The 21,308-nt window shown below is 37.6% G+C and overlaps 1 protein-coding gene across 4 annotated transcripts in view; it reads left to right on the forward strand.

Annotated features, from left to right (window-relative positions):
- LOC127448060 (pre-mRNA-processing factor 40 homolog A-like) overlaps nucleotides 1-21,308 on the forward strand; it is a 66,795-nt gene that overhangs the window by 18,672 nt on the left and 26,815 nt on the right. For 3 of the 4 annotated variants that reach the window (XM_051710331.1, XM_051710329.1, XM_051710328.1), the window contains 11 exons: nucleotides 933-1,016; nucleotides 3,485-3,512; nucleotides 3,598-3,620; nucleotides 3,742-3,786; nucleotides 4,172-4,282; nucleotides 5,821-5,941; nucleotides 6,033-6,057; nucleotides 7,270-7,485; nucleotides 10,890-10,995; nucleotides 20,015-20,079; nucleotides 20,490-20,654. In XM_051710331.1, the coding sequence (XP_051566291.1) occupies nucleotides 933-1,016; nucleotides 3,485-3,512; nucleotides 3,598-3,620; nucleotides 3,742-3,786; nucleotides 4,172-4,282; nucleotides 5,821-5,941; nucleotides 6,033-6,057; nucleotides 7,270-7,485; nucleotides 10,890-10,995; nucleotides 20,015-20,079; nucleotides 20,490-20,654 (989 nt within the window). Of the gene's footprint in view, nucleotides 1-932; nucleotides 1,017-3,484; nucleotides 3,513-3,597; nucleotides 3,621-3,741; nucleotides 3,787-4,169; nucleotides 4,283-5,820; nucleotides 5,942-6,032; nucleotides 6,058-7,269; nucleotides 7,486-10,889; nucleotides 10,996-20,014; nucleotides 20,080-20,489; nucleotides 20,655-21,308 lie in introns of those variants that run through there. The other variant, XM_051710332.1, reaches the window with a different exon arrangement.

The following is a 21,308-nucleotide window of genomic DNA, read 5'->3' on the forward strand; positions in this document are numbered from 1 at the left end:
AAATATGAGGTAAACTGTCAGATTTATGAAAATAAATCTAATAAATAGTAATTTTAATGGTATTTGTGATTAGAAAAAATATTTAAACTACAATAATTCCAATACTAACACGCTGTCTTGTGTATGTGTGTGTGTGTGTGTGTGTGTGTGTGTGTGTGTGTGTGTGTGTGTGTGTGTGTGTGTATATATATATATATACACACACACACATATATACACATATACACACATATATACACATATGGTAAAAACCTTTTATTTTTTATTGTTTAAAAGTCGACATCACTAATCACCTAGTCAGTTGTTGAGCGACTAGTCGACCATTCTTGCTCATCCCTAGTTGATTTGAAGTTTGATTACACATCCTCATGCTGATGTCAACATACACAGGTGTTTATTTCGAAGTGTTAAAAAAAACTGAAAATTTGATTTATTTTTTTATTTTTTTATTTTTTTTACTGTATTGCACAAAGAATTTGTGGGGAAATGTACTTGTGTGGTCTCACGGCAACAACAAAAAATAAATAAATATGTACCAGAAACGTGTGATTGTCATTATACACAATTTAATTTCTGAATTTTTTCTTTTGATCTTGGGGAAACATATGACCTGGAAATGTCTTCATTTTTTTGTATTCATCCTAATAAAGGGATATATGCTTGAACATGAATATAAACACATAAGAGCATTGATATGATTGCAGTAGTACTGCATTATTGGTCCTGATGCTGCTTTGTGTGTGTGTGTGATGAGGTGAATGGCATGACAGGGGAGGTGTTTGACTGTGTCAGGATCAGACAGTAATAATGAGGGACTGTACACTACCGAGCATTCACAGCCCGCTCTCAGTGTGTATAAATACCACACCTCTCCCCCTGTGCAGTGCAGGAGGGAAATTAGCATGAATCTTTCATGAATCTCATTTGTTTAGATGCCAGCCATGATACCACCAATGATGCCAGGGATGATGATGCCACCCCGTATGCCCGCTGCATCCATTCAACCTACAGGACCGGTAAACCAGCCTGTATAAGACTCGCTGTTCCTGCGGTGGTGGTTAAATATAAACCCTCACACGCTGTCAGCTGTGTCAGAATAAGCAGAATGAACACACTGCACAGTGGGAAAATGTACCAGTTTAGAATCAACACCAGTTTTTATAGCACTCGTGTCACAAGCGATAGTAGCAAGAAAGATCATCTTGATCTACTTGAATTAATTTCAGTGTACAAAACACTTTCCCTACTTAACTATGCAAAAATCATTGAAAAGTCATTATGTAGTTTGTGCAAACGCCTTTTCCAAGAATTCTATTAAATTAATTTCTGATTTGTTATATCTACTCTGTTAAACCTGAAATGATCTCATCATAAGTAACAGACTACAGAGGGCATTAAATGCAATAAAAATTGCATTTATTTCCAGATATTTCTTCCTCAAAAGTAAGAATTGTTAATGAAACCATTAAGGAATCAGAATCTTTAGGAGGAATCAAAACCGGAATTGTTCAGTTTCTTTTAATTCACATCCTTAGACTCAAAAACTAAATTGCTGTGCTTATGTTTGATTTTCAACAAAGAAGTCTCCAAGTAACCATTTTACGGAGGATAATCAATGCAATGTAATCCGAGTATTTGTTCTGTAGGTATACAACGATTATCAACAGAGATCATTTACCATGTTTTACACACCTGTCTTGCAAACGTTTGCTAAACTTTTATTATTATCGGAACTTTGACTCATTGGTGCATTTTTTTTTTTTTTTACATTTATTTATTCATTTATTGCTTATAACTGATTGTTTATCACTATTAACTGTGTACAAATCCACTTTGTGTTGAAAAAAATGGCTCATTCAGAAATCATCAATTAACGAGGTAAATGTTGTCAGACATATCAGTGCCTATTCAGTAATACGCTTGATTGGCCCTGATGAAAAATAATGTGAACTACGCTGATCATAACAGCAATCTTAACAGAGGTCGTTTGCATATTAATGTTTTAAGGGTACAGTAGCAAATTGATATTGATGCAAGAAACATTGATGAACATTATAAGTGGACTTCACAGGAAAAATTAAATGCTTAAAGTGTAGAATATGGCTTTAATGAATAGTGCACCCTAAAAAGACATTTCTCTCATCATTTACTCACCCTTATGCCATCCCAGATGTGTATGACTTTCTTTCTTCTGCTGAACACAAATTAAGATTTTTAGAAGAAAATCTCAGCTCTGTAGGTCCATACAATGCAAGTGAATGGTGACCAAAACTTTGAAGCACCAAAAGCATATAAAGGCAGCATACAATTGATCCATTATGACAGTAGTTTAATCCATGTCTTCTGAAGCAATATGATGAGTGTGGGTGAGAAACAGATCAATATTTAAGTCCTTTTTTACCAACAATCTCCACTTTCAATTTCACATTCTTTTGTTTTTGGCAGTTCACATTCTTTATACATATCACAACTTACTGGGCAGGGAGGAGAATTTATAGTAAAGAAGGATTTAAATATTGATTTGTTTCTCACCCACACTTATCATATCACTTCTGAAGATATGGATTTAACCACTGTAATCGTATGGATTACTTAAATGCTGCCTTTATGTGCTTTTTGGAGCTTCAAATTCCTGGTCTCCATTCACTTGCATTGTGGGGACCAACAGAGCTGAAATATTCTTCTAAAAATCTGTGTTCTGCAGAAGAAAGGCATACACATCTTAGATGGCTTGAGGGTGAGTAAATTATGAACTTTCCCTTTAATTTCTGGAAACTTATTTAATACTTTATTTAAATGTTGTGTTTAGTTTGATTTGAATAGAATTTATAGCAAAGGTCTATGTGGGAACTTAGGATCACATCTGATCAATAGAACACTAGTAGACTTTAGTTAATGTGGCTGAACTCATTCGCTTTTCAAAGAGTCACATTGCATCACTGTTGAATGTGAATGTGAATATTGAATGTCAATATAGAAAAAACAAACCAAATGTGTGGTGTGTAAGACACCTCCATGGTCAGTGATTATTAAAATTTGCTTTCATTTAATCAGCTATTTTAAGCATCAAACAGCCTGCCGTTAGTTAACCATATTAAATATTGATAGCATCTGTAATAATTAGCATCGGCTTTGAGCTGCAGATGAAACGTCTGATCGGATGCAGAAAGCAGCTGACACTACCAGAGCTGTCAATCAAACTGCCCTATCTGTCACAATGTAATTTCCTCTTCCGGTACTTGGGGAAAGGAGGCTTTCAAATCATCTGCTAATGAAGTTAACACGGATATCTTTAGATGTGCTTGTGGACTAATTTAATCCTCCACCACCCGGATTGAGGCGAGTCACTATGCCACCATGAGGACTTGGAGCGCATTGGGAATTGGGGAGAAAAGTGGGGGAGAAAAAAAGATGTCAGATGTAAATCAGTTTGTCTTAATTGCATTGTTTTGTAATGAAACTCTCTTGTCTTTGTCCATCTCAGCCTGGCGTGGGTCCAGTAGAGTCTGCTGGTGAGTTGAAAAATGAATGATATTGACTCATTCATGTTGTGGATTATTCTTTCTAAATATAATCAGTGTATTTGTTTCATTTCAGCTCCAACTGCTCCTGGAGCTGCAGTAAGCACATATAACCACACACATTAATATTATTGCACAGCTTATTTCAATGAGGCTCTTGTCTCATTAAGCAGTATTTAATGATTACATGTATGTCAGGACCTTCTCTTGTCCCTCCCAGATCACCACATCGACTGAGTCGTCAACTGATGAACAGACAAAAAAGGCAAGAATCAACATTGCCCACGCATGGAAATAATCACAACATGGATAATAGACACATACAAGGAAACCTCAGTGTTCAGATACTTTTTTGGGGCCATTGTATGTATCGGTCAAAGAATATTTACCCTGTTCTCCTGAAATCTAATGCAGTAAAATAGTGTAAACCATGCCTTGATCAGTTAGAAATTCAAACCTTGGAAATGTGAGATGTCAGATTGTACATTACAGAGCAGGGGACAGATGGTGAATTGAAGAATGAAAATAATTCACAGGTGTCTTGTTTTTATTTGCGGGTTATGTGCAACCTCACTAGTGACTGCAGGATGTGCCTGATGAAATGACTAGTAATGATGTGATGAGTGAAGTGTTCTTAATGTGTTCTCCAGAAGTCAATGTGGACCGAGCACAAATCACTAGATGGAAAAACGTACTACTACAATACAGAGACCAAACAATCCACCTGGGAGAAACCCGATGAGCTCAAATCTCCTGCAGAGGTAAAGACAGGTCAACACATCCATAACACACACACACACACACACACCTGCTTTTAAAAGTCTAATGCTATACAACTAACACCTGTAGATCATAGATAAATATAAAAAAACAGCGTACATGACCAGGTTTAGTGTAGTTTTGCTTTCCTGAATTTATTTTTCTCTTTAATTTTCAGTTTAGTGTTACTTTTAGTAATTCCCATGAACACATTTCTGTTTCGTTTTCTTTTAATTTCAGTTTTAGTTATTATAAAGGAATCGAATAAGGAAGCAACATCTAAAAGGTACATCTGAAATAAGAACTTTGAGATTTAGATTATGCAGGTGGGTTGTCTTGTGTCATGTGAAGGTAGCTTGATGGTTACGTAAACATTTCCATTAAGTTTGCATGACATAGTTTATTTCAGTTTCCTGTACAATTATAACTACTGTAGAGGTAGACTGATATATCAGTTTTACCGATATTTGCTTTTTAGAACTATTGGTTAACATCAAAACTCTGTCTGTGCCAATAGTTGTAGATAGTTTTATTTATTTTTTATTCCACGTGTTCCTCTTTAGCCGGAATTGGAAGATCCTACAATTAGAGCGGTTTGCTTCTACAGTATAATATCGGCCTCTGTTATTATTGGGATTTGTGGTTGAACAATGAACTTCACCAGGGATAGATAGATATATATATATATATATATATAATTTTTTTTTTTTTTTTTTTTACTTTTGTAGCCTCTGTCTGTGCCTGGCATACTAAGGTAGTGGTTCTTAATCTGGGGATCACAGGAAAACGTTTGAACGAATGTAAAAAATACTTGCATCATGGCACCACCTACCGGCGACTTGATAAACTAATTACTGCTTATTGCAAGACGTGACTTTGGTCTAGTAATTCATATATTTGTAGTCATCTTATTTGGTCAGCAGTTTAGTCATGGAGTGATTTCTAATTGGTGCTGACGTTAAAAAGCGTCCAACAGAAAGTCAAAAGGAAAGAAAGCCAAAAGCAGGAAATATGACGAAAAGTTCTTGGAATATGGCTTCACTCAGTCGATTGAGATCCACGACCAAAGTGTGTGATTTGTGGCGACGTATCAGCGAATGAGAGCCTTAAACCGTCCAAGATGCTAAAGCACTTAAAAACTAAACATTAATCATTACAAACAAAGTCACTGGAGTTTATCCAACGAAAACTACAAGAGCTCCTTCAGAGAACTCCTTCAGAAAGCTGTTACGGCTCTTCGTGCCTCGTTCATTACGGGGGGTGTGGAGTGTCGTGAAATATTCTTAAAAGGGGGTCACACTTGCAAAAAGGTTAAGAACCACTGTACTAAGGAAACACTACGATTTTGTTTTAACAATCTCAATTTTAAAAACTCTCGGCCAATTAATCGGTTATCTAGCTTTACCACCACCTTAGTTATCGTATCGGCAATGTGCACTATCGGTCGATGTCTAATTATATCCCTGATTCAAAATTGACGCAGAACAGTTTTCACTCATGCAGTTTGAAACAAATTCGGTGAGATGTCTTTGTTTTGCAGCAAATGTTGTCCAAGTGCCCTTGGAAGGAGTATAAGTCAGACACAGGGAAACCCTATTACTACAACTCACAGAGCAAAGAGTCTCGCTGGACTAAACCCAAAGAACTGGAGGATCTGGAGGGTCAGTGCATACATGCATTATACAAGTAGAAAACATTCAGCAACACAAATCTCATCAATGGTTATTAACTTCCTTTTTCGCTTTTCTACAGCAATGATAAAGGCAGAGGAAAATGGGTGAGTGTCAGGTTTATTTATTAAGATTTGAATAAATGAGATATTATTATAATGTTTATTTTCATGACAACAGGTCAAGGGTAAGAATGAGAATTTCTTTCTGTAAAAAAGCAAGTCCCAAAATTCTTTTGAAATCCTCTCAGCTCTCTTTAACATGATTTGTGCACATAAAACTGTTTGAAAGAAATACCATGCATTTACTTTAGCTGAGTTTTATTTAAATCAGTATTAATAAATACATTCAGATTACCTTATTAAAATAGTGTTTTGGCAAAACTATTGCAAACATCTGGTGAGTACTAGTGCTGGGCGATATATCAAAGATTCATGATATTCAATTTATTACAAAATTATATATTTGAAAATCAATAATTTTGCTGGTAATTATAAAATTAAGGAATATCGTGAATATTGTGATTTCAATGCACTTTTTTTTGGCCTGTAAGTTTACTGGAGTGCATCAATTGAACAGTTTCGCAATCCTTCCTTGTAGGGGTGCACAATAATCAAAATACAGTCAGAATGTGAAATGGCCTTCTGCAATTAATAACCGCAAAGGTGACAATTAAATAAATAAATGTACATGCACTTAAGACTGAACGGATGACTCTGTGATCTTGTGTATTAAAAAAAAAAAAAAAAAAAAAAAATGCTCAGGTTCACTTTTGCAACATTAACAAAATTTTTTTCTTAATATTGAAAAAACGTTCTACACACTGTTCATTCACAAAAATGAACATGAACGTACATAGTGGTTTTTATTACTGTGAATTGTTGTATTGGTGCATATAAATGAAAGTGGTTCAAAACTTCATACTTTTTGTGTTCATTTAGTGTAAACATTTTGGAAATCATTATTTTTAACTAGATTTTTACTTGGACAGTTTCACTCTTGGATTAAATTAATCATGGCTGATTGTGAATAGTGAATTTCTACAATGGCATCTATAACTGAAAACAGATTCACAGCAGTAGGTGTCACTGAAAGTCCAAGATGACACAAACCAAAAGTTACCGAATGCACCTTTAATTAATGACAATTAAAGGTAAATTAATGGCAAGTTAGTTGCAGAAACAGTCTTTGCAAAGATTGTCGTAGTCTTGTGTGTTATTTATGTGAAATGCAAAACATTTGAGTTCCTTGTACATGAAACATTACCATACGCCTTTTTTTAAAATGTCTAACCCGTGATCTTTGTGTTCATTTTCAAGGACGGCTGATGTCGTGGCACCGGGCACCACTCCTGCCCTTACAGTTCAGAGCGAGGCTTCTGTTGCCATGGCTGCAGTTGCTGAGATAGAGGCTACCATGGTGACAGGCACCACAGAGGAGCAGCCGTCTCACGTGCCTGCTCAGGCTGCTGAGGTCAGCAGTGATGTCACTGTGAATTCCACTGAGGAAACGCCCAGAGTAGAGACACAACCCAGGTAATGAACATGCACAGCACAGTCTGTGCACAAAAACAGCATAACTTACAAACAACACACTCTCACATGCCCAGATGTCCCATGTGTGTCTGTGCGAGCTAGATTTCAAACTAGGTTTAAAGTTTTCCTGAAAAGTGTGAACATGGTGGCGCTGTGGTGTTATAAAATATTTGTTTGAGCAGCACGACATAGCAACGTTGGCTCAAATTGGGGCAGGACAAGAGTGTTTGGAAACCGTTGTTATTTTTTGCAATTTTGTTTGTTACTTCTAGTGACACAAAAAGCTTCATGTTTCTGGTCTTATTTTGCATTGTTTTTAGTGCATGTTATTCTAAGGTAAAATATAGCTGCAAGCAGCAATTATCAGGGCCAAGCAAATATAAAGCAAGTGATATGTCTCAGTAAGCACAATGTGAAGACTCTTTGGTAAACTGTAGTACAACTTTCACACCAGTCTAGGTGGGACTCGAGCACCCGACTGTGGTGCGTTTGCAGTGTTAGCACGCTGCTTTACACATTATGCCACTCAGCTGACATAGCTCAAAATTGCAGAACATCCAAAAGAGATTAACAAAATTCCTGGGGATCAATAGCACTTCACATTTTATATGTCGCCCTTATTTAACAAACCTGATTCAAATCATCAGCTTGTTAGCAGAGAGATCCATTAACTGAACTGTGTTGTGGGTCCTCAGGACCAAAATTGAGAACCACTGATTTGAAGTATTCATTTGATTACTTAAGACATGTAGCCCATGAGATCAGCCTTTATTGTGCTCTGCAAGATGCAAAATCAAGAGCAACATAACCATTAATGGTCTTGTTCAAGACTGGATTCTAACCCACGCTCTAATAAATGTTCTGATTACAAGTCAGTGCACCAAAACTCTGAGCCACACCAAACACACTGGTCTCTTATAGCGAAATAGGCATACAAATATGTGAGGCAGCACACAAAAGTATTGCTAAGATACTGCTGTTGCAAGCTTAAGTGAAAATACAGCTTACATTAACTTTTGTCTGGCATGATTTGACAATCGTTTGAGCCAAATGTAATTAGAATTGGCCAAAGCGTTGCTAAGATAAAGTTTCACTTCTGATGGACATCTTCATGGTCAACTTTGTTGGCATGTTACAGGAAAACAGTTTGAAATTTGCAAAATCTTTTGATAACTTTTTGCCTGCTGGGTCTCAAGATTATCTGACCAAAATTTGGGAAAGATTTACTGAAAGCTGTCGGACGAGTTCGGAATGATGTGACGAACGTAGCATTTTTTATATTTCTTGACCTGTAGGTTGCGCTGTCACAATACTTGGCATGTATCCTCAAATCATGGTGCTTATGAAACATACTAAGTTTCGTTTCGATAGGACAAAGCGTTGGCCTCACTTCCTGTTTGGCGTCCTCTCCGCTGAATTCAATGATGCGTTATAAGGAAACTGTTAGTCAATGCGAGCAGACAAATGAGTATATACACTGATGAGCTAAAACATTATAACCACCTGCCTAATATGCTGTTGGTCCTCCGCGTGCCGCCAAAACAGCACCAATCTGATAGGCATGGGCGCTCTACAAGACCCATGAAGATGTCCTGTGATATCCGGCACCAAAACATTAGCAGCAGATCTTTCAAGTCGTATAAGTTGCGAGGTGGAGCTACTGTTGGTCCAGCACATTCCACAGATGATCAATCGGATTGAGATCTGCGGAATTTGGAGGCCAGGGCAACACCTTGAACTCTTCATGTTCCTCAAACCATTCCTGAACAAGGTGTGCAGTGTGTTAGGGCACATTATCCTGCTGAAAGAGGCCACTGCCATCAGGGAACACCATTGCCATAAAGGGGTGTACCTGGTCTGCAACAATGTTGAGGTAGGTGGCACGTGTCAAATTGGCATTCACATGAATGGCTGGACCCAGGGTTTCCCAGTAGAACGATGCCCAGAGCATCACACTCCCTCCACCGGCTTGTCGTCTTCCACAGTGCATCATGGTGCCATCACTTCCCCAGGTAAACGGTGCACACGTACACGGCCGTCCACGAGATGTACAAGAAAACGGGACTCATCGGACCAGGCGACCTTCTTCCACTGCTCCAAGGTCTAGTTCCGAAGCTTGTGTGCCCAGTGTAGGCGTTTTCATGGGCACTCTGTCCGGTCTGCGGGTAACCGGCCCCATACGTATCAGGGTGCAATGCACTGTGTGTTGTGACACATTTCTCCCGTAACCATCATTAACATTTTCTGTGACTTGTGCCACCGTAGACCTTCTGTCGGTTTGGACCAGATGGGATAGCCTTCGTTGCCCTTGCACATCGATGGACCTTGGGCACCCAACACCCTGTCACCAGTTTGTGGTTTGTCCCTCCTCGGACCACTGTCAGTAGGTACTCACCACTGCTGACCAGGAGCACCCTACAAGCCTTGCCATTTCAGAAATGCTCTGACCCACTCGTCTGGCCATAACAATTTGACCCTTGTCAAAGTCGCTCAGGTCTTTACTCCTGCCCATTTCTCCTGCATTCAACACGTTGACTACGAGAACTAATTGTTCGCTTACCATCTAATCTATCCAGACCTTGACATGTGGCCTTGTTAAGAGATGATCAACGTTATTCACTTCACCAGTGAGTGGTTATAATGTTTTGGCTCATCAGTGTATGATTTATGTGTGTTGGCCATACTTTTCAATGGTTCAAAAGCAGTGGTATAACTTGGAGCATACGGGCCCAGTGCAAAGCACCTGTCGGGCCCCTTTTCGCCTTTTGGGAGATGGCTCCCCATTGGTGTTTTTTACCGCCTGTCAGGCCCGAAGCCGTTTTCATTGTTCCCTTTTGGCTGGCCAACACAGGCTACCTCTCACCCTGGGCCTTAGGGCGGCTGCCCACCCTGCCCTCCCTGTAGTTACACCACTGTTCAAAAGTTATTCGCTGTTAAAAAGTCCACTTTTGAACTGGTGGTAGTGCTATAGAGTTTGTCCTAGAGACCCCAAATTTTGTTTGGGAGCTATTCATACCTACCCCTATCAGTGTACCAAATTTCAGAATTTTCCTATGTATGGTTCTATGGTCTGCCATAGACTCTCAGCCATTAGAAGAATAATAACACAAATGAAAACAATAGGGACTTGGCCCCTAACAAAAATGACTGATTGGATTTTTTGGGTGGGGGAAAATACTAACCAAAAGTATGACAGCCTAACATGTTTCCAGCAAATCACATCCTGATGGATGAAATCAATCCTACATTATTTCCAGCTGAATATTGTTTTTTTATTCATAGATGTCACATTACAAAAGTTAAATTAATTGCAAATGTTGTTTTCAAGATGAAACTTATGAATTTCTTTCAAGTGACGTATTGATATACAGAAGTTGTTTTATCATTTATTTTCTGTTTGGCAGTAATGATATATCTGAGGAGAAGAGACCAGAGCTGGTGAAGAAAGTTTACAAATGGAACACAAAAGAGGAGGCGAAGCAGGCATTTAAAGAACTGCTGAAAGAAAAGGTAAATCTCTCTCTCTCTCCTCCCCAGTGACAGAGGGAGGTGTTGATATTCCGTCTGGGCCTTTCTAAATTTAGTGTGTTTTAATTTGGCGCACAAAGTGCTCCTGTGAGAGCAGCGGCTGTTTAATTGCCATGTGTGTGATTAAACTGGAGTGAGTGAAAGAGAAGACAGTGAAATCTTACGCTTCACAGACCCCTGACAGAAACAGCTTTTTACAGAAACACACTCACACTTATCTGTACAGAAACTTGTCACACTTATCTGCACATTTCTATGGAGACCCCATTGAGCCACTCAACAATCACTTGAGAAATCAATCTAATTATCTATTCACTCAAATTAAAACCTCTGCTATATATTCAACTTGTCGCAAAATATCCTCATTAAAATTTCTTGATTATATAGATTTGCTAATGAATAGAATTATTAAAAGTTGTGATACCTTGAAGTTCTCCTGGGAAGTTCATACTTTCAAAAGTTTTTAAGTCATAATTACGATATGATGTATGTTCAAGTGATTTTGATAGAAATAAACTGGAAGCTTTGGGCAATTCCAGGTTTCTTCTTTTTTTTTTTTTTTTTTTTTTTTCACCTCCTGGCAAAGACAGGAAACCTTTTTAGCACAAATTCATCAAAATGAAGTGTTTATAATGCACATTAAGGTCTTCTTTCATGAAATTTTCATAAATGAGTAAATTCTCAGTAGTTTGTGAATAAAATGATCCTTAACGAAAACTTTTCTCTGGATTCACAAATGTTTCGTACACCCCAGATTTGTTAGTTAAACCAGTGTATGTTAGTGAATTCCAAACATTTGTAAATGGGGCGCGCATGCACATCCATTCACAATTATCATAATCCACGCCCATGAAAACACCCTATAAGGAAGCGTGCTAGTAAATGAGAATATGCAGAACAATGAAAGGGGTTTAAAATTAATTGCATTCATATCACAAAATTTTGATTAAGCAAACACGCTTGTGTGGTCATAAAGAAAGTGAGGAACTTCCTGTCATCGCATTGGAGGTTCTTTTGGGAATTGAATAGTCCAAGAGGTCAATAAAAATGGTTTGACATGAAGCTTAAAAGTGCAGTATGTAAGATTCAGAAACCCTTGTTATTAATGACACCTGTGGCCGTTAAGTGAACTGCAGCCCGCGCTCGTGCACACTCTCCATTGGGACACGAGCGAGCATCGACCAAAACGATGTAACGTACAAAGAGGCTGAACGTGATTCACCCGCATCATGATCACAGATGAGGTAGCATAATTAAATTACACAGTTATGATTGTTTTACTACAAACTTTGAGACTGTATATTACAGGTGCATCTCAATAAATTAGAATGTCGTGGAAAAGTTCATTTATTTCAGTAATTCAACTCAAATTGTGAAACTCGTGTATTAAATAAATTCAATGCACACAGACTGAAGTAGTTTAAGTCTTTGGTTCTTTTAATTGTGATGATTTTGGCTCACATTTAACAAAAACCCACCAATTCACTATCTCAAAAAATTAGAATATGGTGACATGCCAATCAGCTAATCAACTCAAAACACCTGCAAAGGTTTCCTGAGCCTTCAAAATGGTCTCTCAGTTTGGTTCAATAGGCTACACAATCATGGGGAAGACTGCTGATCTGACAGTTGTCCAGAAGACAATCATTGACACCCTTCACAAGGAGGGTAAGCCACAAACCATTGTCAAAGAAGCTGGCTGTTCACAGAGTGCTGTATCCAAGCATGTTAACAGAAAGTTGAGTGGAAGGAAAAAGTGTGGAAGAAAAAGATGCACAACCAACCGAGAGAACCGCAGCCTTATGAGGATTGTCAAGCAAAATCGATTCAAGAATTTGGGTGAACTTCACAAGGAATGGACTGAGGCTGGGGTCAAGGCATCAAGAGCCACCACACACAGACATGTCAAGGAATTTGGCTACAGTTGTCATATTCCTCTTGTTAAGCCACTCCTGAACCACAGACAACGTCAGAGGTGTCTTACCTGGGCTAAGGAGAAGAAGAACTGGACTGTTGCCCAGTGTTCCAAAGTCCTCTTTTCAGATGAGAGCAAGTTTTGTATTTCATTTGGATACCAAGGTCCTAGAGTCTGGAGGAAGGGTGGAGAAGCTCATAGCCCAAGTTGCTTGAAGTCCAGTGTTAAGTTTCCACAGTCTGTGATGATTTGGGGTGCAATGTCATCTGCTGGTGTTGGTCCATTGTGTTTTTTGAAAACCAAAGTCACTGCACCCGTTTACCAAGAAATTTTGGAGCACTTCATGCTTCCTTCTGCTGACCAGCTTTTTAAAGATGCTGATTTCATTTTCCAGCAGGATTTGGCACCTGCCCACACTGCCAAAAGCACCAAAAGTTGGTTAAATGACCATGGTGTTGGTGTGCTTGACTGGCCAGCAAACTCACCAGACCTGAACCCCATAGAGAATCTATGAGGTATTGTCAAGAGGAAAATGAGAAACAAGAGACCAAAAAATGCAGATGAGCTGAAGGCCACTGTCAAAGAAACCTGGGCTTCCATACCACCTCAGCAGTGCCACAAACTGATCACCTCCATGCCACGCCGAATTGAGGCAGTAATTAAAGCAAAAGGAGCCCCTACCAAGTATTGAGTACATATACAGTAAATGAACATACTTTCCAGAAGGCCAACAATTCACTAAAAATGTTTTTTTTATTGGTCTTATGATGTTTTCTAATTTTTTGAGATAGTGAATTGGTGGGTTTTTGTTAAATGTGAGCCAAAATCATCACAATTAAAAGAACCAAAGACTTAAACTACTTCAGTCTGTGTGCACTGAGTTTATTTAATACACGAGTTTCACAATTTGAGTTGAATTACTGAAATAAATGAACTTTTCCACGACATTCTAATTTATTGAGATGCACCTGTATATTTGACTCTCCAGTGCTGGAACAGGGCTAAAACAAAGTGTGGATATAGGTCTGAGTATGCGAGATTGTAGTTTGAAGTAATCACTTTTCTTTGCTTGATACATTGACTGCATTTATACGATAGCCTATGTCGGCGTTAGCTAGCTAGCCAGCTTTATCAATAGCTGTTAGCTAAATTTGGTAGATGATGACAATACGGTTTATAAAATAGACTGTACTTTATAAATATGCTGACACAATTCAGTATTGATGTGATTCCATCACAACTGTAATTTTGATATATCAATGCGCTATTTTATAGTAATATAATGTATATATTTTCTGTATAACCACGTTACGTTACACTAATGAATGGAGCTTTTTGCATTATCTTGAACATTGTCTAGCATTCATTTCATGTGTTATTGTAGTTTACCTTGCTGAATAATCATTGTTTATGTCAGTTACTGTGAGTATAAAGAGAAGATCGTTTCAGTATTTGAAAGTTAAGAAGCAAGGTAGCTTGTAATTCGTCAGCATTAGCAGGCAAGATCAAGTTAGCTAAAATGACACAGATCAATCCTTATGGCACTATATTTCACATGCTTTGCAGTTATGTAATCTTACCTGTCCAATAAGAAGAATGCCAATTCAGGGTAGGTTTTGATCCCCAGAACCGAACGAAGGTCCCTCCAGGAATCAAATGTCCTGCCGATGTTCACTCTAGTTTTCGCTCGACCATGATTACGTTCCCGCTTAGCCAGATGGAATTCCGTAGATAAATTATTTTTATTTTTTTGGCTTACTCAGAGTTTGTGTAGGAGTCGGTGTTGTGTTTGGAGCCGGACGTTTGCTGGATTCCATCTCTAAGATAATGATACCTAGTGTTGCAATATGTTGTCGCTGTTGAATAGCGGAAGAGAAGCTACTGTCTGAGGCAAGGCTCTCGGGAGCGCGCATAAACGTCACATCCTTTGGATTTTCCCGGCAAAAATGACCGGCTCCTTTGCATGGAAATCAGTCTACAGGCTTTAATAGGCAACCTAGGAAGTCCGGGAAGGGCTCATTTAAGTTGCGTTACATGCTGTTCACACATTGGCCAAAAAAAAAGGAAAATTGTGCATGAAAATTGTTACATATTGCACCTTTTAAGTGTAAAACATTTTCAGTTTATGCCAGCAGGAGAATGTCCACCACTTATCTGGTTCAGTTGAGCACATCGCCAACATCATTTGTGAAACTTCTCAGGTACAGTGGCATGCAAAAATTTGGGCACCCCTGATCAAAATTTCTGTTGCTGTGAATAGCTAAGCGAGCAAAAGATGTCCAAAAGGCTTAAAGTTAAAGATGACACATTTCTTTAATATTTTAAGCAATTTAACTTTTTTATATTCATCTCAAAAAAGAAAAAGGGCCTGAAGCAAAGGTTTGGGCACCCTGCATGGTCAGTACTTAGTAACACCCCCTGGCAAGTATCACAGCTTGTAAAAGCTTTTTGTAGCCAGCTAAGTGTCTTTCAGTTTTTGTTTGGGGGATTTTCGCGCATTCTTCCTTGCAAAAGGCTTCTAGTTCTGTGAGATTCTTGGGCCGTCTTGCATGCACTGCTATTTTGATATCGCTGTCTATCCACAGGTTTTCAATGATGTTTAGGTCGGGGAACGCTTTGCTATCTTCTTATAGCCTTCTCCTGCTTTGTGGGCATCAATTATTTTAATTTTCAGAGTGCTAGGCAGCTGCTTAGAGGAGCCCATGGCTGCTGATTGTTGGGACAAGATTTGAGGAGTTAGAGTATTTATAAAGCTTTGAAATTTGCGTCACCTGGCCTTTCCAAACGATAATTGTGAACAAACCATAGCCCTAACAAGCTAATTAAGGTCTGAGACCTTGATAAAAGTTATCTGAGAGCTCAAATCTCTTGGGGTGCCCAAACTTTTGCATGGTGCTCCTTTCCTTTTTTTTCTCTCTAAAATTGTACAAAATAAAAATAATACACTAATATTGCTTAAAATGTTGAAAAGAATGTTTCATCTTTAACTTTATGCCTTTTGGAGATCAATTCATCTTCTGCTCACTTAACTATTCACAGCAACAGAAATTTTGACCAGGGGTGCCCAAACTTTTGCATGCCACTGTAAATCATGATGGAAACAGTGCCTTGCAACTGGAAGAATCTTTAGAGAAATTACTAGAATGTGTGAAGAAGGTCTTTGACCAAAATGCTTTAAGCTAAAAATAAAGATTTGCAAGATTTATTTTTTTTCTTCTTTTGTATTGTCCGCACCTGTCCGAGACTTGTTTGTTTATAGGTTTAACAGAATTAGCATTAACCATACGTCATCAGCTAAATGCAGTTTTATCGATGACTACACTGGATTATAAAACCAAAGCTATAGAGCTCATATCAAATGAAGAAACTGTCCAACAAGTAGAGGGCATTCATTTTTTTTTTATTTTTTTTTTTTTACACAAACTGCATCTTTCCACAAACTTTTCACCCCATGCCAAGCACTTCTGCTTGAAAAACTATATAAAATTAATGAAGCAGAGTTGGGAATAAACTATACTTTGGAGAAATAAATGCAAGCATCAAAGAAATGTTTTTATGGTTTAAAAAGAAAATAACTTTTTTCCCTAATTTGTTATTTTTTAAGGGTTTATTTCACTCATTTAATTAAGTTATTATTTTTTTTTTCATTACTTATTTAATTTTCTTTCAAAATGTAGTCATGGCAGTTTGACTGAAAGAACACACAACTTTTGGATGTCTTATGCATGATTTACACGTGGTCAGGAGAAGATGTAAATTTTGTTCGTGCCAACTAACATTGTGAAAACGAAAAATTTCATGAATCTGTGAATTTCAGAATGGCTTTACAAACGATTTTAACAAAAAAAATTATATGAGGCCTTAAGTGTGTAATTGATGCTTTGTCTTTTAGGGATGGGACATACGATATGGTTATCTCTCAATTCGTTTCGATATATGATATGAGGTTCACAATTCTATATAATCTTGATTCGATATAACACATAAATGACAGTGTGAAATTCTTTTTTTAAATGTTTGAGCAAAATGCACATTGCAATTTTTCATCAAAATAAAGTTATTTAATACACAATATAAATGCTCAAAGTTTAAATAATAAGAGTTTCTCATAGTTTTCTTTATAAGAAAAGATAAGCCACAAACAAATAAGCCTTCAAAAATAGTGGGCTACATTCAGGCTGATGAGGTGCAGAACAAGCAATAGAACTGAACAGAACCTGTCCTGAAAAAGCATGTTTAATTGTATATTTTATCTGTTAATAATTTGTCATCATTAGTATAATTACATTTTACATTTTAAAAAATCTAAAATTCTTCATTCTGTCAATTAATATTATACCATGAAATTGTATATCATTTATAAAAAATCTATATAAAAGTAATATTATATATAAAACTGTTTGTAATAATGTGTAGGATACAATGGGAATAAAAGCTCTGTGGGTTAAAAGCTCTTAATTTTCTTTTCTCCCAAAACACTAAATAGTGTAAAAAAAAAAATCAAAAAAGTTTTCCTCTTCCATGCAATTTGATGTAATATTTAATATTTTTTTACATTTTGAAAATTTATGTAGCTAATGAATATCCTGGAAGTTATCACATTTATTTTGAAACAAAATACTTATTTGTCATTTACATTTTTTTTTTCAAGGTTATTATATAAAAAAAAATCAATAACTGTCCAATAAGTGAAAGGATAGTATTTGGGGTAAAAAGCCCCCCCTGTTGCAGGGGCTTAAGGCCCCTATTAAACACATTGTTTTTCTTAAGTGGGGTGGTATAGATTTGTTATGAAAAATGTTCAAAGTGAGCTCACATTGACTGATCCAATCACAATGGAGATTAATTTGTTTATAGAATATTTAAGATGTAATGAAATGTCAAATGTGAATAAGCATTATCTTAATGTGCTACTCAAAATTGCATCTTGCTGTCTCAAAATTATTTGCTTAAAGACCTACTCCAGTGAAAAAGTTTTTAACCTTGTTTACATGTCCGTATGGTGTTTTTTATATGCTAGAAGACATGCCATGAGCAGTCAACGCCATGGCTGAACATTTTAGCCTTTGAACTGCAGTGCACCAAAGACAGTCTCAAAAACACGGATTCAGACAGCCATATGTCACAAACCTAAGGAACCAATCCCGTCAACTTGAGGGGTGGGGCTTTCCATATCAATAGCATATGCTACGGCGAAGCAAGGGGTATCAGGAGAAGCCAGGTGTAACTACGTATCGGTATTTTGCAAGACATGTTCTGTTTTCGGATGCAAAGTTGCGAAAGGACAAATGGTGAGCCTTCATGTATTGCCAAAGGATCTGAAAATCTGAGATAAATGGGTGCAGTTTATTTGGAAAAATCGTAATGTCCCAGTAAATCTTCCAGAGAAAACTCGGCTTTGCAGTAGTCATTTACCAGAGAACTTTTACCCAAAAACAGATGGGTTTTTCAACTAAACTTATATTGAAGCCAGCGCGATTCCGTCAGTTTATCCTGAGGACACTGCGAGTACAAGCCAACATGTTGGTCAACCAGTAAGTTTCTTTTTCTTGTGTTTTATCCATTGACTGTGGAATCTGCAGTGTGCTAGATAAAGCTAGCTAACGTTAGCATGCCAAGTTACATGATGATTCATGTCAAATGCTGACAGGAAATGTTATATGGCTTGGGTATGTTGACGAAGAAAGTTATGGCAAACGTTACTCAAAACATATACATATTGTATATTACGATATTAGTTATGATGAACTATATGCCTTTCTCCAGAGACTTTCTGGATTGCATCTTTGATGGACACACATTACACGGAAGAAATGTTGTTTTAATCTCAAGCACTTTCCAACAAGTAAAGGCAATATTCCAGGTATTCCAGTATATAAATTTCTAAAAGCTAAATTCAAGCGCTTCAAGGACCTCGTGTGAACCCTGTAAACAGTGTAGAAAAAAAAGCACTGTAGGGGTAAAAATCAGTTTAGAGAGATTATGATGTTTGACGGGTCATTTAATTGTAATCACATGGACAGAAAACAATGTTTTTGGTTCACAGTATATCGTCACATCCTTATTATCTTTGTATATTAACCTTCTGTTGCCACAGACCCTGTTTCCTTGTGGTAAGATGCGTTTCGGGTTATCCGATCACGTGTGGTCAGCACTAAATACAGGTGTAAACGGGGTGCAAAACGTTTTGTGATCGGTTCAAAAAACCACATACGGAGGTAGTCAAACGCATGTGACCACATGGCATTCGAGGTGTGAAATGCTAATCTGCCCTGAATGTGTCCTGGACAGCGATGAAGCGCCTCCCCTCACCTGTCGATCAACTGTTGCGCTAAAACAAGAGTTTAAACTTTGCTGGTCACGAGCGGCTTTTTGTTTTAATATGTTTTAAGTCATTTTATTTTATCTTTGTACTGTTTCATTTTTATTGCTATGATTTGTTTTACTTTCTCTGAAATGATGAATTCTATGTTTTTATACTTCCAGTATTTACATTTTTTATGTAAGAATGGTGCTATAGAAATAAAAAATGTTATTATTATTATTAAAAGCAAATCACCATCTGATCTGAAAATTGTAATAACCACTTACATATACACACTTGCAAACTTCACAAAACTTCTTCAGTGTGTATGATATCAACTGTGCTGTTGGAATTGTTTTCATACGCAGCGACTCATGATTGTCAATTTGACAACAACAAGGTTTTCTAGGTAGCTGGCCAAGTTTGTTAATATTTGGGTGAAGTTAATAAGAGTATCTTCATGATTCTTTGATGGTTTAGCTGTTATAGTACATTATTTTTCTGCACGTCTTTTTTTTTTATCAGCGAGGTTTATTATGCTAGCTAGCTCATTAGAACTCATATAATAAATTAATATATTACTCATATAATATTTTATCAATAAATGTCCTTTTTTGCTAGTCTAGGAGCATTTTAGATGTAATATTAAAAGTTAAGGATCCAAACAGTGCTTTACCAATTAGGACATATTTCTGAAGTTGTATTTTTTGAAGTCTTGTGTTCAGGGAAATCTCTTGTACTCTGATAAATAATCTTCCTCCTTTTCCTCCGTGTGACTGAAGGGCGTTTCCTCCAATGCATCTTGGGAGCAGGCGATGAAGCTGATCATTAACGACCCTCGATACAGGTATACATGTTAATACTACATTGTGGGGACCGATTGTCCCCACAAGGAGAGTAAAACTTGAAATCACCTACTTTGTGGGGCCCAGCCAGCTGTCCCCACGAGGGTAATGGCTTATTAAACATACTAAACTATGTTTTTTTGAAAATGTAAAAATGCAAAAAGGTTTCTGTGAGGGTTAGGTTTAGGGGTAGGGCTAGGGGATAGAAATTATCGTTAGATCTGTATAAAATGCATGGAAGTCTATGGAGAGTCCCCACACTGATATAAAACAAGTTTGTGTATTCAAACACTGCACTATATTATTATTTAATAGCAGTTACAGCCTGTGCAGAGATAAATGTGTCCCTGCCGATGTTGACCACTGCTGTCCACATCTAACTGTTATTCTGTGTGTGTGTGCGTGCGTGCAGCGCCCTGCCCAAGCTGAGTGAAAAGAAACAGGCGTTCAATGCTTATAAAGTCCAGACAGAGAAAGAGGAAAAGGAAGAAGCCAGAATCAAGTACAAGGAATCTAAAGAGACGTTCCAGCGCTTCTTGGAGAACCATGAGAAGATGACTTCAACCACCAGATACAAGTGAGTCAACGCTGCAGTTTTCCACATTGCTCACGTGCAGAGTCAAACTGAGCATGCTCAAACTTTTTCACCTCTTAGGGCTCAACAATAAGGACTGCCCGAGCAGGCCAGTGCTGCACTTATAACGCTAGTGCAAGCAGACGACAAGCGAGAGAGCACAAAAATTACTTGTTACCGAGCATGATTATATTGAGCATGCGTATAATATACTGGATGTGTGAGCACATGAGCATGCAGACACTGAGCGCGCTCTCCAAGAACTGTCCTCGCTCTGTTCCAAGTGTCTTTGCAGCATTTATTACTAATGTGTTGACAATTGCTGGACGAAAAAAAACATTTGACAATTCAACACCATGAATTTCGGAGTGGGATGGCACTTCTTAAGGCCTTTGCACACCAAACGTGATTAACATTTTGAATCAAAACAATGGACTACTAATGAGCCATTCTCACGAACAATTGTGGCGACAAATCACGTGCCGACAAAACAAAGCCTTTTTTACGGTGTGTCAGTTTATTTTGTTATTTATCCACCAATAAAATATGAGCTTTGGCTCACATGTCAGCAGCTGCTGCAGTTACCAAAACCAGCACAACAAGTGGCACTAAAGCACAGAAAGCTGTTTTGACCACCGTTATTAAACGCTGAAGGAA

The sequence above is a fragment of the Myxocyprinus asiaticus genome, chromosome 11 (genome assembly GCF_019703515.2).
Source record: "Myxocyprinus asiaticus isolate MX2 ecotype Aquarium Trade chromosome 11, UBuf_Myxa_2, whole genome shotgun sequence".
Taxonomy (NCBI): Eukaryota; Metazoa; Chordata; class Actinopteri; order Cypriniformes; family Catostomidae; genus Myxocyprinus; species Myxocyprinus asiaticus.